This window comes from Schistocerca americana, chromosome 2 (genome assembly GCF_021461395.2).
Source record: "Schistocerca americana isolate TAMUIC-IGC-003095 chromosome 2, iqSchAmer2.1, whole genome shotgun sequence".
Classification (NCBI taxonomy): Eukaryota; Metazoa; Arthropoda; class Insecta; order Orthoptera; family Acrididae; genus Schistocerca; species Schistocerca americana.
This window is the reverse complement of record NC_060120.1, coordinates 294164023-294177430: the sequence shown is the minus strand read 5'-3', so window position 1 is coordinate 294177430 and position 13408 is coordinate 294164023. Positions and strand designations below refer to the sequence as shown.

At 40.0% G+C, this 13408-nt stretch overlaps 1 protein-coding gene across 1 annotated transcript in view; it reads right to left on the bottom strand.

Moving 5' to 3' along the window:
- Positions 1–12295: 12295 nt before the first annotated feature.
- The window catches only part of LOC124595655 (ankyrin-3-like), a 47062-nt gene continuing 45949 nt past the window's right edge, over positions 12296–13408 (bottom strand). Inside the window, exon 6 of the mRNA XM_047134498.1 lies at positions 12296–12867. Coding sequence (XP_046990454.1) covers positions 12381–12867 — 487 coding nt within the window. The 3' untranslated portion in view covers positions 12296–12380. The remainder of the gene's footprint in view (positions 12868–13408) is intronic.

Sequence of the window (13408 nt, the reverse complement as noted above, 5' to 3'; positions counted from 1 at the left end):
ATTACAGCACAGTAATGCCAGAGTTTGAGAACTGTTTCAGAGTCCAGACTGCGCTACTCAAAATTATAAGTTGACAGGTATGAGTTCCTACACAAAGAAGTAACTTGCTTAGTACATCCAATTACGAGATAAATTAATAAAGATGAGTCCACAGAAGATGAAGGCAGTAAGAGTATGTCAAAGACCCAGTACTATGAAGCAGGTGAAGAGTTTTCTAGGGATCGTGTCACTTCATTGTTGTTTCATCAAGGACTGCAGTTGAATGCTAAACCCCTACATAAATTACTGAGGAAGGGCAGATAGTAATTGTGGTCGACACAGCAGGAAGCAGTTTTCCTATGATTAAATAGTTAGCCTCATGTTCTTAAAGTACCATGATTTTACGAAGCTGTTTGTTACCATAACAGATGGTAACAGAATATCGACTGGCTTCTTACTAAGTCAAGAAGAATTAACACATACCTGACCAGTATCCTTTTAGACAGAAAGCTGACCTTGGCAAAAGAGACCACAGAATGACTGAATGACAGTTCTTAGCCACAGTTTTGGCAGTGAAACACTGCCGATTTTATGTGTACAGAAGTAAGTTAATCGTATGTACTGATCTCAAACCTGTATAGTGGTTAGAGCATATAAGTGATCAGCCATCAAAAGAGGCTTACGAGGAATTTGTAGAAGTACTAGATGACCAACAATCTACAAATATTGAAGAGGAAAAACGAGCTATTTTGCTGCAATTTCACGATTCTCCAACATGTGGACAGGAAGGAGTCAGCTGCACATAAGACGATACACATCATGAAGAGCTATGAAGAAAGATGTATTGGAGTACATTCGACTTTATGACAGTCGTCAGAAAAACCAAATTACGCAGGATAAGGTCAACAGTACCTTAGTGCTAACTGAAGTACATAAACAGGTATTCGCCATTGAGATGTGGAAGTGGATGGTCCACTTCCGATAATGGAGAAAGAGAATGGATAGATTCTAATGCTTCAGGATGCCCACACGAAATTCGTTGTAGGAGGGTCCATAGCCCAACAGGATACTGAAAGAAAACCCTAGTCTTAGTACAGGAAATAATTGGCATTATGGAAAACTGTCACTTTTATTGAGTGACCAAGGAACAAACTACCTAAGTAACATCTTAAGCAGAGTTTGTCATTTACTGAAGATAAAGAAGATTCAGCCTTTCATGTACCATCTGCAAACGAGTGTAGCACTCTAAAGAATGCATCAAAAGCTAACAATATATATGTCATTATGGAAGAACAAAGCAGAAACAGTGATAAATGGTTGCATTTTGCCACTTTAGTGTGACATACCACCCTCATCAACTGGCTTACTCGATTCCAATTATTTTTCGGGAGAGTACACCATATTCCTGAGTTGCAACAGCATGATCCTGGCAAAGTCGAATACAACTATGAAGATTCCATAGCAGACATTAAGGATGGGCTGCACCACATGCATCAGATGGTGAGGTGTTTTAGTAAGAAGCGTAAGGAGAAGAAAAACGAAGGATGGGCTGCTCCACATGCATCTGATGCCAAGGAGTTTAGTAAGAAGTGTAAGGAGAAGTAAACCGAATACTACGATCACAGTCAAAACCCAAAAGAGTTTAAGGCATGACACAGACTATTATTATGTAACAAATGTATGAGAGGAGGGTGGTCAAAGAGGTCCATGAAGGGGAGCTTCCTGTGTTGTAAGGCCTAATGAATCGAATGTAATGCTGCAATTAACGAATAAGAAGACAAAAGCAGTGCATGCGAATAGATGAAAGGAGTTCTTTTAACTTTCGTCATGTGACGTTATTCTAAATTAATAAAGAGAAGTAAAAGGCTAAATCCTATTTTGAAATTATTTAAAGGAGGTCTTGCAAATGGGTGAACTAGAGGTGTAGGTGACCAACCCATTGAGATTGGTGTTCTGAGTCAGGTTGACACCCAGTCACTTTGCTGTCCTAGTCTAAATCTGGCATCAGTAATCACAGGAATGATTCCTAGACATATCAAACGAGGGATGCTACATGAAGAGAAGTGTGTGACCATGTGAATGTGAATTGTGAATCAGCTGGTGGTGAAATCTCATGAAAAATGCAACCCCTAAATGAAATTATTAATAATCCCACTCTGCACCACCAGATCCAGAGGATCACAAATAAAGGATGGAAAAGATGTGATTATGTGTTGTACATACTTCTGTTTCAGGCCCATACTAATTATTTCAATGGAAAGATTTATGTATGATTGTTCAAATGTTGAAACAAAAGGGAAAATCATGTATTTGTGTATGGATAACTGCACACATAAGTAACTCATATAAGGAAGAAGTGTAAAATTAATGTCTAAGATTTGAGGAGAAATCTTCTCCCTGTGTGGTAGATGTAATGACTGAATCCTGAAATGGTTAACGATTTGCTTCGTCGTTTGTACATTTCTCTATAGATACCTGTATGTGGTTTTTATTTCCTTGTGGCATGCAACTAAATGTAAGCGTTCGTTTAGAGCAATAGAATGTGACCCTTCGATAATTTCAGGACTGTAGTACCAAATGTTATGAGCTGGTGTGGCCATTTGTTCTGGAAACTGATTGGGGAATCCCGTAAGTTTCATCTGCGTTTTACACCTACTGAAGTTATAAACCAGTATTTGTGCTCTACAGCATCTTTATTATAAACACGTGAAGATGCAAACCAGTAAGTCAACCCAGAGACTCATTTCCTTACCATACCATCTCTTCCTCCTTAGCCAGACATACGATTCATTTTGTCCATGTTTACAGTCACAAACACCTGAAAAATCTCAGCTTGATCGCATCGCCTTCTCACTATCGCATTCCAAGATATGGATGATCTTAAATGCTGTGTCACCCCTCTTCTGAGTAAGTACATTGCGACCCACATCAGTTTACCACAGAACCCTCGTCGTTAATCTGCAGGAGTATTCGGTCTCAGGCTGGCATACCTCTTTGAAACCCAGAAACTGCTTGCTAATATTCACTGTGTATCTAGATCGGGCAGTCAGAGAAATTGTACGATTTCCATTCTTAAGATTATCAACAATTCAGTCAGTTAACGTAACACTGTCTGAAGGGAGAATTATTTACTTGATTTATAGGCCAAAGGAGATAATTTTACTTCTTGTACTTTTATTATTTTCATTAGCATGGCAATTACCCCATTCTCCCTAATCAATGGCATACTTTGTCTGGTGAAATATGTGTTACAGTCTTGGGCTCATAGATGAGAATCTATCTTGTGTCGGAAGTGAAACTTCAGTTCTTTCGATGGATGCAGTTTGATGACGAAAAGTTTACAAGACAATGAGTAGACAAAATTGATTAATTTTTTTTCATTTATGACAGTGTTACTGCATCTGACTGTTGCTTTAGCTTTTTTTAATGTAGACAAAATGGATCATTGGTACACATTTATTTCGGGTTGAGTTTGCTTGTGCTTGACTGTCTTAAACTTGGTTACATTACATTGATATTATATAACAGTTTTTAAGATAGGCTGTAGCTACTACCTGGTAGTCGGTGGGAAGACATTGCCTGAAAAGTGACACGATTGGCCATAATCTTTCACTACTCATATCATTAAATTGTGAATTTCTATGTGTCTGTGTTAGAAAATTTTTTTATGTTACAAGCAGTACTGGTTTTCAGCCCTTTGCAGTGGAGTAGTATTCATGCAGTATATTACATGCTCAGTTCTCTAACTGGATTGCCTACCCAAATTCTCATTCAGCTTTACAGTTTCTGTGCATCATACTTCTGCAGCTACCAGTGGGGGCTATGGGGGGTCTGTTGGTAGTGGCTGTACGGTGTGCTGTGTGATGACCCCTGCAGGTCGTATGCTGATTTGAAGCCAGGCTGAGTGAACTTAACTTAAAATAAATGTATAGAAAATGTAAAGAGAGGGATATTTCCTGAAGGCCACTGTATTGTGTCAGTGAATATATACTTACCTTCATACATCGTTTTATGTCTTGTAACAGCAGCATTAGAGTTATTTGAGGAATATATTATTGGAAGTTGCTATACAGTTGTTGTTAATAAATAATAAACAGGTATTATGATTTTAGATGATAAGCATGTACCACTGTGGGAATACTGCTAGCAATGGCAATTTGAAATGAAATACAGTAGCTATTAATGCAGCAGTACTGAAGACACCTGAGTAAATTCTGTCTGGGATCAGAACTAGTGTCGTGTGAATATTTTCTAATAATGTCACACTGTACTTACAGATAGGAAATCATTGCACCATCAGCACGATGGACACAGAAGTAAATAATCTTATATGTGACATCCAGTTTGAGTCTAGCGACAGAGATTGTGTGACAGTGATCTGGTAATGGTGATATTTATTGTAATTTGTAATAGGAGCAAAAATGCTTCCACCAAGTACTTTTTAATAATCCAATACTGTAGGAAACTGGTGTTTATTAGTACCGCACTATTTTTCGAATATTGTTGCGCTTTCACGAAAGGAAGCATGCCTCTTATTACATACATTAGTTTATATATATCTCCTACTCTTTTGTTGTGATGCCACTAGACTATTTTTTTATATATTTATTGTTCCATGGGACCAAATTAAGGAGAAGTCTCCATGGTCATGGAACGAGTCAATACATGAAATCATAACACGATAGGAGAAATAGATAAAATCAAATATAAGAAATATATTCAGGCGACAAATCGTAAGTTTAAATAAAGAAAATCATTAATGGAACACTGGAATTTGCTTCATTTTTCAGCTCTTCCAGAAGTTCCTCGACAGAAGGAGTGAGCCATGAAGAAAATATTCAGTTTAGACTTAAAAGTGCTTGGGCTACTGGTAAGATTTTTGAGTTTTTGTGGTAGTTATTGAAAATGGATACAGCGGAATACTGCACTCCTTTCTGCACAAGAGTCAAGGCACTGCATACCACATGCAGATTTGATTTCTGCCTAGTATTAACTGAGAGAAAGTTGCTAACTCTTGGAAATAAGCTAATATTGCTAACAACAAACGACATTAAAGAAAATATATACTGTGAGGGCAACGTCAGAATTCCCAGACTATTGAATAGGGGTCGACAAGAAGTTCTTGAACTTACACCACATATAGCTCGAACAGCCCGGTTTTGAGCCAAAAATACCCTTTTTGAGTCAGAAGAGTTACCCCAAAAAATAATACCATACGACATAAGCGTATGAAAACGTGCAAAGTAGACTACTTTTCGTGCTGAACTGCCACTTATTTCAGATACTGTTCTAATGGTAAACAAAGCAGCATTTAGTTTCTGAACAAGATCCTGAACATGGGCTTTCCACAACAGCTTACTATCTATCCGAACGCCTAGGTACTTGAACTATTCTGTCTCGCTTATTATATGCTCATTCTGTCTGACAAAAATATCGGCTCTTGTTGAATTGTGAGTTAGAAACTGTAAAAACTGAGTCTTACTGTGATTTAGCATAAAGTTATTTTCCACAAGCCACAAACTTATTTCATGAACTACATTATTTGATACTGTTTCAGTATTACACACAAGATCCTTCACTACCAAGCTGGTGTCATCAGCAAACATAAATATTTTTGAATCACCTGTAGTACTAGAAGGCACATCATTTATATAAATGAGAAACAGCAGTGGCCCCAGCATTGACCCTTGGGGAACGACCCACTTAACAGTGCTCCATTGGGACTGAACAACAGTACCACTCTCAATATTTCAGAGAATTACCTTCAGCTTTCTGTTCTTAAAGTAAGAGGCGAACCAATTGTAAACTACTCTCCTTACTACATAATGGTCCAACTTCTGCAGTAATATTTTGTGGTCAACACAGTCAAAAGCCTTCGTTAAATCAAAGAAAACAACTACCGTTCGCAACCTTTTATTTAATACGTCCAAAATCTCACAGAGAAAAGAGAATATAGCATTTTCAGTTATTAAACCATTTCTAAAACCAAATTGTACATTTGACAGCAAATTATGAGAATTTAAATGCTCAGAACTTCTCGATAACTTTAGCAAACACCGATGGCATAGAAATAGGTCTAAAATTGTCAACATTATCCTTATCTCCCTTTTTGTAAAGGGGCTTCACTACTGAGTACTTCAATTGGTCCGGAAACCAACTACTCCTAAAGGAAAAGTTACAGATATGGCTAAGTACCGGGCTAACATACATAGAACAATACTTCAGTATTCTGCTAGATACCCCGCCATATCCATGAGAGTTCTTGGTCTGTAGTGATTTAATTATTATCTCAATCTCCCTCTTGTCAGTATCATGGAAGAGCATTTCAGATAACAGTCTTTGAACACTTTTTTCTAAGAGCGCTATAATATTCCCTGTTGAGACTAGGCTACAGTTTAGTTCACCTGCTATATTCACAAAGTGTACATATATGCGACTTATCAGTCACATGGAAATTCCCACTACATACTGATTCTATATCCTCGACCTGTCTCTGCAGACCAGCCACTTCCTTTACGACTGACCATATGGTTTTAATTTTATCCTGAGACTTAGCTATTCTATATGCATACCACATACTTTTTGCCTTCCTAATAACATTTTTAAGCACCTTAAAATACTGTTTGTAATGGGCTGCTGCATTTATATTTTGACTGTTTCTTACGTTTTGATATAACTGCCACTTTGTTCTCCTAGATATTCTTATCCCTCTAGTCAGCCACCCAGGCTCCCTGTTTGTGCTAGTACCCTGTTTTGAACGTTCTAACGGAAAGCAACTTTCAAAAAGCACGAGAAAAGTCTTGAGGAAAGCATTATGTTTATCATCTAGTGTATCAGCACTATAAATATTTTGCCACTTGTTTCTTGATAAGGGTTACAAGGGTCTCTACAGCAACTGGATCAGCTTTCCCAAACAGTTGGTAACTACATTTAACATGTGTTGCAGCACAAAAATCTTTTACAGACAAAATTTGTGCATCATGATATGAAAGGCCATTCACCTTTTTGCTAACAGAATGCCCTTCTTGTAATCAGGAATGGACAAAAATGTTGTCTATGGTTGTTCTACTGTTCCCTTGCACTCTCGTTGGAAAGAATACGGTTTGCATAAGTGTATATGAATTAAAAAGGTCTATCAGCATCCTTTTCCTTGCACAATCATTTATACAATTAATATTGAAGTCACCCCATATAACTAACTTTTTGTATTTCCTATAAAGTGAACCAAGAACGTTCTCTAGCTTTAGCAAAAATTTTGTGATATCGGAGTGTGGGAATCTATAAATAACAATGGTTAGAAGTTTAGCTCCATTAAATTACACCACACCTGCACAACATTCAAACACCTTTTCAGTGCAGTACTTTGAAACATCAATTAACAGAAATGGGATGGAGTTTTTCACCACACCGCAAAGAGCTCCTAGAAATGCTGCCAGCCAACCTGTATCCTGGTAAAGGAAACCTCTGAATTATCTCCTTATTTAAAAAGTGTTCAGATATACCAATAATTTCTGAGTCAACGTCCATAAGCAGTTTGTAATGTCTCTTGCAGCGGTCTCTCCGCGATATTTTCAGAAATTTTATAAATTATATAAGTCAGTACATATCTCGAAATATCTCTTCTTATCTTACCGATTCCTAAACTTTATTATACGATGATTATCAATGCAAAGTAGTTTCAAGCCCTATTATTCCTTGGAACGTCTATTTACTCCATGGAATAGCTTCTCTGCTATCTATGTTTTCTCTTATGAAAAGAATGAAGAATGCTTGCCGATTAGCCGTGAAAGAAGGAGGATGTATATGTATGTATTGTTGACCTATTCGTCATCTTGATGAGATTCTGTATGAGAAGGAATTAAATACATGAACTAAACTAAAGTAAATGTGTTCGCGTATTATTTAACTGATTATTATTGACAGTGTCTGCTTACTATGGTGTGTTGTACGGAATCAGTGGGGAACATCTGATTTACACTGGACGAACCTGCCGTTTTTGTATGCTCAAGATATCAAGTTACTTCAAATAAATAGGCTAACACAGTCTTACCAGCAGATCTCAGGTCTTCCCCATGTAATCACCGAAAGTTAATAATTATTACAAATGTTTTCAGGAGATCGACTGACAATGTTCGTCGCACTGAGACTTCGAAATTGCTTCAATGCCTTATGGAATTTAAGTCAAGCTCAATTTAATCAGGATAGAACAGTATTGAACTGTGTGAATGTGATAAGCCTGTTTGTAAATGAAAATTCCCTTATCATACCCATGTTTTTGCTATTCTGATCAGTGAAGCTAAATCAGGCCGGTGTGAGAGAGGTTTTTAAATTGTAGATCCTACAAAAAAAATATTATAAGTTAACTAACTTTAGCTCTAATTCTTTGTATATTTTGATGGAATATACTAATTCCCCCATTACTCGGATACCTAAGCTTTGTCGAAAGTGGTTCCTCTGTTAGAGACACTTCCCTTAAGCAGAAATACCTATCAGCTGACTTCAATCTAAAAAAGGTTCAGCTCTAACACCCACTACTACCGGAATTTTCCCATGAGTGATCCCACCACCCCCACCTATGCTGTCACCTATAAGCTTTGCCAACCTCCCCTTCCCATACCTGTTGAGGTGCAGGCCATGTCTAGTGAAACCCGTCTACATCTACATCTACATCCATACTCCGCAAGCCACCTGACGGTGTGTGGCGGAGGGTAACTTGAGTACCTCTATCAGTTCTCCCTTCTATTCCAGTCTCGTATTGTTCGTGGAAAGAAGGATTGTCGGTATGCTTCTGTGTGGGCTCTAACCTCTCTGATTTTATCCCCATGGTCTCTTCGCGAGATATACGTAGGAGGGAGCAATATACTGCTTGACTCTTCGGTTAAGCTGTGTTCTCGAAACTTTAACAAAAGCCCGTGTCGAGCTACTGAGCGTCTCCCCTGCAGAGTCTTCCACTGGAGTTTATCTATCATCTCCATAACGGTTTCGCGATTACTAAATGATCCTGTAACGAAGCGCGCTGCTCTCCGTTGGATCTTCTCTATCTCTTCTACAAACCCAACCTCTGTCAGATCCTACACTACTGAGCCTTATTCAAGCAGTGGGCGAACAAGCGTACTGTAACCTACTTCCTTTGTTTTCAGATTGCATTTCCTTAGGATTTTTCCAATGAATCTCAGTCTGGCATCTGCTTTACCAACGATCAACTTCATATTATCATTCCATTTTAAATCACTCCTAATGCGTACCCCCAGATAATTTATGGAATTAACTGCCTCCAGTTGCTGACCTGCTATTTTGTAGCTAAATGATAAGGGATCTACCTTTCTATATATTCGCAGCACATTACACTTGTCTACATTGAGATTCAATTGCCATTCCCTGCACCATGCGACAATTCGCTGCAGATCCTCCTGCATTTCAGTACAATTTTCCAATGTTACAACATCTCGATACACCACAGCATCTTCTGCAAAAAGCCTCAGTGAATTTCCGATGTCATCCACAAGGTCATTTATGAATATTGTGAATAGCAACGGTCCTGTGACACTCCCCTGCGGCACACCTGAAATCACTTTTACTTGGGAAGACTTCTATCCATTGAAAATGACATGCCGCGTTCTGTTATCTAGGAACTCTTCAGTCCAATCACACAATTGGTCTGATAGTCCATATGCTCCTACTTTGTTCATTAAACGACTGTGGGGAACTGTATCGAACGCCTTGCGGAAGTCAAGCAACACGGCATCTACCTGTGAACCCGTGTCTATGGCCCTCTGAGTCTCGTGGACGAATAGCGCGAGCTGGGTTTCACACGACCGTCTTTTTCGAAACCCATGCTGATTCCTACAGAGTAGATTTCTAGTCTCCAGATAAGTCATTATACTCGAACATAATACGTGTTCCAAAATGCTACAACTGATCGACTTTAGAGATATAGGACTATAGCTCTACACATCTGTTCGACGTCCCTTCTTGAAAACAGGGATGATCTGTGTCGTTTTCCAATCCTTTGGAACGCTACGCTCTTCTAGAGACCTACGGTACACCGCTGCAAGAAGGGGGGCAAGTTCCTTCGCGTACTCTGTGTAAAATCGAACTGGTATCCCATCAGGCCCAGCGGCTTTTCCACTTTTGAGCGATTTTTATTGTTTCTCTATCTCTCTGTCGTCTATTTCGATATCTACCATTTTGTCATCTGTACGACAATCTAGAGACGGAACTACAGTGCAGTCTTCCTCTGTGAAACAGCTTTGGAAAAAGACATTTAGTATTTCGGCCTTTAGTCTGTCATCCTCTGTTTCAGTACCATTTTGGTCACAGAGTGTCTGGACATTTTGTTTTGATCCACCTACCGCTTTGACATAAGACCAAAATTTCTTAGGATTTTCTGCCAAGTCTAAACATAGAACTTTACTTTCGAATACATTGAACGCCGCTCGCATAGCTCTCATCACACTACATTTCGCTTCGCGTAATTTTTGTTTGTCTGCAAGGCTTTGGCTATGTTTATGATTGCTGTGAAGTTCCCTTTGCTTCTGCAGCAGTTTTCTAACTGGGTTGTTGTACCACGGTGGCTCTTTTCCATCTCTTGGCACATACTCATCTAACGCATATTGTACGATGTTTTGAACTTTGTCCACTGATCCTCAACACTATCTGTACTTGAGACAAAACTTTTGTGTTGAGCTGTCAGGTACTCTGTAATCTGCTTTTTGTCACTTTTGCAAAACCGAAAAACGTTCCTACCTTTTTTAATATTTCTATTTACGGCTGAAATCCTGCTGATAGACTCCACAGACGCCACTGAAATGTGATCCATGCCTTCTGTCATCAGCGCACCACCAAGTCTCATGTTATTACGCCTGACGGCTGTATTGAGATGAGGTCGATCGTGACGCTGAAACAGTCCCACGAAATGCACATTCCTGTTGCCAGTCTGAGTGGCTATCTTTCCCAGGTCACCATCTATGTCATACTCCCCATCCCTATCAATACTGTTACCAGCCCCACCCATAATCACTACGGATCCTCTTCAGTAAAATCCCTACATAACCCCCCAACCCCCCCTATGTTAACACTCACCTGAGCCAATCCTGCATTAGGCTTCACAGTGCTGGTGACTGGGTACTCACTCCCCAACACTTCCTGCAACTGCTGGCCTGCACCTCTGCCATGAGAACTACCTAACATCAGAACCTCCTTCTTTCTCTTCGACTTTGCGACTGCCCTAGCCACCGTAACTGCTGTGGTCTGCTGCATACTTTCTACGTCTACAGCTACTAGAGATTCCTCTCCACTATACTCTGACAGTTGGTCATATCTATTGCAAACACCAATAGTAAAACTATCTGAAAACCTCCTTCTCCTAGCAGATCTCTTGCCAACATCCATCTCTCATTCCGCAAGCCCCTTCTCCCTCCTCATCCTATCTAGCTCCTCCTGTGCGTTTTTCAACTGCACCTGAAGGGCACAGACCTTACGTTCCTGCTGCTCTATCTACTTACTTTTGCTACATACACTGCAGTTCCAGGAGAGGATCTCACCAGAATGCCCACTGGCTTCCCCACTGCATTCCCCCCAGTGAAAATACTTCGAACAAGTCTCACACCGCAATCCATTACTCACGAACCTACGGCAAATCCCACACTTCTCACTCATGGTAAAATTTAACACTTATTGAAACACGAAAACTACTTTATGTAATTTCCGCTACTAGAATAAGAAGATGTTAAAAAACTGACTACAATAATCACAAACCTACTCTGCAAGGGAAATAACTACTATTATTAACGGTATTAATCAACAACAAATGAGAAAATAACAAAAGTCTAAGACAGAACAAAAATCAAACGTCTGATGACTCAGTAACGAAACTGAAAACAGTTCCCAAAACGCTCTTCTGAAATTATTTAAACAGAAAACACCAGGAACACCGGTTGAAGACTACTAAAGTTCCTAAATAAACCACTATACACAAACAATTTATTAGTACTTAGCTTTAGATGTGCCGCTACAGCTGCACTTGGTCATCGTGGACTGTAAACACAGGTAAGAGGTTAAGTTGCTCGATACGAAACACTCACAAATATCAGATCACAACACAAGAAAGGCAGAGGTGAATGAAGAAACCACTAATAAGCCACTTATATAGTAAATATTATTACAAAAACCGTTAAAATATGTGTCTGAAAACCAAAAGTATATAAAAACTTAGAGAGCGATCTCACACGCAATCACGCGCTTATGACGTCACACCACTAGTTACAAGTACTACATAAATATGGGCACGGTATGGGTACAAAGAATGAGTAGAGGGTTAATCTTTTTATATTCTTTATTTTAAAAGTAGCGAAAACTCCTGTGTCGGATGCCTTTTGGTTCCACAAACTTTTGTTTGACCGCTAATCTCGTGTTAGTACGTCTGCCACCTCCTGTTGGTTCCTGGACCTGGCGATGTCCAATGGGGTTAGCCCGGTGTTTTCCCTGGCCCCACTGTCGGCTCCGATGTCGAGCAGTGCTTGCGCCGCCTCTGGCTGGCCTTCGCGTGCCGCCAAGTGCAGTGGCGTCCACCCCCACAGATCCCTGGCGTTGAGATCGGCAGAGGAGTCCGCCAGCAACCGCACCACAGCCGCGCTGCCGCCTAAGGCAGCCATGTGCAGAGGCGTGTACTCCTCGTTGTCCCTAGCGCTCACGTCTGCTCCAGCATCGAGAAGAGTCCTCACCGCTTCGACGTGCCTGTTCCATGCCGCAGTGTGCAGTGCAGTCCTCCCGTAGATGTCCTTTCCGTCTATGTCTGCCCCTGCCACCAGCAGAGCCCTCAGCTCTTCCACTCGCCCGTGCTTGGCTGCTTCGATCAGCTTCATGCATTTGTCTTGTCCTGAAAGGCTCCTGCACAAAACAGATAAATCTCACTCTTTACTACAGACACCGACCTACACACCCACCCATCCACCCACTCACTCTTACACACACACACACACACACACACACACACAGACAGACACGCACACACGCACTGTCTACCTAAATTCCTGTAGCTGTAATTTGTCTGAAGGCATACGGAGTAAATACATGCTTCATGAACTTGTCTCGATTTCTGTTCTAAAAGCTGCTCTAAGTCCATCTTTGCTTTCTCGAAGACACTACAGACCATGTGCTGATCATGTACATACTGAGAAATGTAACAAACTCGCTGCAAGTACTCAAATAGATAAGACTTACATTTTGGTACTACAACGTGAGTGTTGCAGGTCCTCCGGTGTTAAGATAAAGGCAGGACAGACATCACACATCTCTTCATATTAATTTTAATCGATATTAAACACTTACATTGCGATAAATTTAGGCAACTTTGGTGGTTTGAACATTGTACATCGTTACAGAAATCATCGTATTACAAAGAACGTTACAGCAAAGGAACATTTTTATG